The sequence below is a fragment of the Halichoeres trimaculatus genome, unplaced genomic scaffold, assembly GCF_033239565.1.
Source record: "Halichoeres trimaculatus isolate MK-OKI-2021-1 unplaced genomic scaffold, fHalTri1.1 fHalTri1_scaffold_2, whole genome shotgun sequence".
Classification (NCBI taxonomy): Eukaryota; Metazoa; Chordata; class Actinopteri; order Labriformes; family Labridae; genus Halichoeres; species Halichoeres trimaculatus.
The window spans coordinates 42505159-42508992 of record NW_027437180.1 but is presented as its reverse complement, the minus strand read 5'-3'; the positions used below and the strand labels follow the sequence as shown (position 1 = coordinate 42508992).

The 3834-nt window shown below is 44.8% G+C and overlaps 1 protein-coding gene across 1 annotated transcript; it reads left to right on the top strand.

Moving 5' to 3' along the window:
- Nucleotides 1-1521: 1521 nt before the first annotated feature.
- gemin6 (gem (nuclear organelle) associated protein 6) lies at nucleotides 1522-2593 on the top strand. The gene is made up of 2 exons (XM_074698669.1): nucleotides 1522-1795; nucleotides 2003-2593. The coding sequence occupies exons 1-2, from the start codon at nucleotides 1665-1667 to the stop codon at nucleotides 2400-2402; spliced, it is 531 nt and encodes a 176-aa protein (XP_074554770.1). The 5' UTR covers nucleotides 1522-1664; the 3' UTR covers nucleotides 2403-2593.
- Nucleotides 2594-3834: the final 1241 nt, after the last annotated feature.

Genomic DNA, 3834 nt, shown 5'->3' with positions numbered 1-3834 from the left:
GCATTGCGCACATGGGTCCTGTTTGTGCTTGTTTAAAATTTAAAGCTCCCATCTCCTGCTCCTTTCCTGCAGTTTGATCTGGATCATTGATGTCTTCATGAAATGGTAGTAACATGTTTTGGTCCAAAAAGCCAATAAATCAAGCACAGCAGCATTGTTTCCAGGCTCTCATAGCCCCTCTGTTCAGAACGCTCTGATTTAGTGGGCGTGGCCTTCATATGTAAATGAGCCACCGCTGATACCGCCCCACTCTTCCACGTCACTGAAAGCGGCGCCACAAGCTCCGAGTGCACAATGTTTAGAAAACAGAGAAGCTCGTTTACCGTAACATTACAGGCTAAAACAACAGGCTAACTGCAGCTAAAGTTAGCATCCTGAAGCTAACACAGAGACAGGGGGGACACTGAGGAAAAGCTCTTCCATCTGCTCCACAGCACACAGCATTTAAAATACTCACATTTCCAGGGTCCCAGGTTTGTTGGAGGATGGTTGGTAATGCGCCTGGATTCAGGACCAGTCTATTGGCTAGCCCTCTGTTGGACTGTCCAAAGTTGGAAAAGCAGTCGGCCGTGAAGTGACTAGCACACACATGCTCAGTTTTACTGAGTGTAGCTGGAACATTTCCTGATAAATGAACTCTAGACACTTAGTCTGTCTTCTTCTGAGATGGGAAGCTTGAGCATGGAACTATGTGGCTGTTTGCAGACAAAAACAGAGCAGTGATGGCTCTTCAACTTTGGCATTCTCCTCCCGGAGAAGGGAGTGGGGGTATCTGCTCGGGTGGACCAATCAGGTCAGACTTGCTCCTGATTGGTCAAAAAAGGGAATCGCTGACGTCGGCAAATCCCCAAAATCCAAACAGCTGGTTTTAGGTCAGGATTTTACATTAACTAGCTCTACTAAGAACAGGTTTGGTCATTAAATATCACATTTTGTGGGCTGGGAGGAAAGACAAAGACCCACAAATTTCACTAAAAGACTTAATATAGAGATTTTTTCATGAAATGGGACCTTTATTTTATTTTTTATGTGTAGTTATTTTGAATTATTTTGTTTATTATTTCATTATATGTTCATGTATATATATATATATATATATATATATATATATATATATATATATATATATATATATATATATATATATACACATATATAAACATATATACATATATATATGTATGTGTGTGTGTGTTTGTGTGTGTGTCCACATAAGATAATTAAAATAATACAAATATATATCTATATCTATCTATCTATCTATCTATCTATCTATCTATATATATATATATATATATATATATATATATATATATATATATATATATATATATATATATATATGTATATATGTATATAAAGATTCTCTATTCTCTATGTTCTTCTGGTAAACTGACGATAAAAAACCTGTCAATCTCGTCTTTCTTTCGTTGTATTTTACTACATTGACAAGCAGAGGGCAGCAGCGTATTTCTCCAACATTCAGCCGGAACCTTTGTACAACTGCGTGTTTCCCTCCGAAGGTATTAAACAGTAGGACCGCTGTCAGAGGAGCTGTGTGCGTATGGTTGCTGTTAGTAGCTCCCAGTGTGTGATGCGGAAGGTGTGTGTGTTTTTGTGTGTGAGGCTTAGTTCAGGTTAAATCCTTCTAGTTTTGGACCGTGATGCCGTGCGACTGGCCTCTCTTAGGTCCGCTGCAGTGGATCCGTTACGTCAACAAGCAGGTGAAGGTAAAGGCGGGAAGAGATCAGGAGCACCGCGGCTGGTTACTGACTGTAGACCCCGTGTCCGCCAGGTAACACACTCATACTCATACACACACACACACACACACACACACACACACACACACACACACACACACACACACAGAAAGACCTGTGTGGGTGTGTGTACATGAAATCTGGAGCTGATTTATTTTGACTGTTCTCAGAGTTTTTCAGGACGTTTGTTGCTGTGCTGGTGGATCTGGACTGATGTGGATCTCATCTCTGTTTTGCAGTCTGGTCCTGGTGACTTTCAAGGAGCAGGGCGGGACTTCAGTTCAGGTGGTCATGGGACACGCTGTGGAGGAGGTGCAGATCCTGCAGGAGGCAGACCAAGAGACCACACAGCGTCTCCAGAACTCGTTCCTGCCCCCCAGTGCCTGCAGACTGGACCTCAAGGAGCAGACTGCCAGGAAGGGACAGGTCCGCCTCTGGCTGGAGAAGAACCGGGTACCTGTGGAGGAGGAAGGGGAGGAGCTGAGGGTAGCTGGGGTCCTGACCATTACAGCCCCTTATGGACCCGACAACTGCTACAGCTCCAACCAAATCATCTTAGACCGTATCCAAAAACTGATCCAGAATCAACCAGATCCTTTAGAAACTGATTCAGGATCATCTGAATCCTCCAGGAACTGATCCAGTATCTGCAGGATGAACCAGGTCCTTTAGAGACTGATCCAGAATCATCAGGGTCTTTCAGGAACTCCTTCAGGATCAACCACGTCAAAGTCCTGCCCAACCAATCAGAATGCAGCAGCAGCTTTGATTGACAGCTGGTTCAGAATCACCCACAGTTTGAAAATATGAACCTTCAAAATAAAAGTCTTTGTTTTCTGACACAAGCCTACAGATCTTTCTTCATCCGAGTGAGTCTGATAAAGTGAGTCAGAGAAACGGTATCAGATCAGCTGATTGGTCACTGATCAGGTGACCTTACCTTTGTCGCTACCCTCACTGAGGCCCTCCTCACACGAGGACGGCCCCGTATCGTCTTGGAGTCGGCATCAAAACATGTATCGCTGTTTACACATCGTATTGTACATAGGCTTGTGCTTTCACAAGACGACGCAAAACTGTCGTCGGGTTGCCCGTCTGGTTCTGCTCCGAGGCGGGTTCCATGTCAACAAGTGCTCATGCTGCATAACATGCTGCGTCTCTGCATGAGCACTTGTTGTTGTTGCCGTAGCTGGTGTTGTTCATGCTCTCTGAGAAAATGTTGATATAATAGTCAAAGCAACTTTTGTAGCTGCTGGAACAATATCACAGTCAGTCCGCCTGCCGCCATTGTTGTTGTTGTTGCTGTGTGCGACAACATGGGTTGGGGGGCGGGGAGTGGGAAGGGTGCAATGAGGTCACCGTCTTCTCCGGACTTATCTGTTTATACCAAGTACGGCATGAAGACGAATACGCAGAAATCCACCTGCAGACCCGTTTTCAAAAAAGATGCGGAGTCATGGACAAATACGCGTCTCCGTGTGTCAATATCACCGGATCAATAGTTTATTTTACCAGAGTCGTAGAAATTCGTACTTGTGTTAAGCCCACCTGAGCCACCCTAGTCAGGAAGTCTGGGCACGCCGCTGCACAGAGGCACATAATGATGGTGTGTGCGAGTGAATTCACAGCTTCACTCATCATTCCAGTCTCCACAAACTGAGCAGGAGGAAGATGAAGTTTAAAGTGAATATAACCCACACAGACTGACAGGGGGCGCTGCTGCTCGTGCTGACTTAGTTTATGGATGTAGCGTTAGATAATGACATGTTTCTGTAAACACTGAAAAATGATCACAGTAAGGGAGGCGTGGATTTGGTTGCAAGTCGTTGAAGTTTTGGTTGCAAAAGCTCTGTGCAAATGAAAACGTCTATTTAACTATTTTAACGTCCATGACCCCCCCCATGAACATCAAACTGATCTGACGGCCCACTTGCAATAACTTTGTGGCCCATTAGGGGGCCGCAGCCCACAGTTTGGGAACCACTGCTGTAGTGAACTGTAGTGGACTGTGCTGGCCTGTTGGCACTGTAGTGGACTCGGTAAAGACAGCAAACAAAGACCTGGTTCCTGG

What these genes read in the sequence shown, in the direction of transcription:
- gemin6 (XM_074698669.1), top strand. Translation starts at nt 1,665, where the DNA reads ATGCCGTGCGACTGGCCTCTCTTAGGTCCGCTGCAGTGGATCCGTTAC. An exon ending in GTAGACCCCGTGTCCGCCAG is followed by an intron (nt 1,796 to 2,002) that starts GTAACACACTCA and finishes TCTGTTTTGCAG; the next exon opens with TCTGGTCCTGGTGACTTTCA.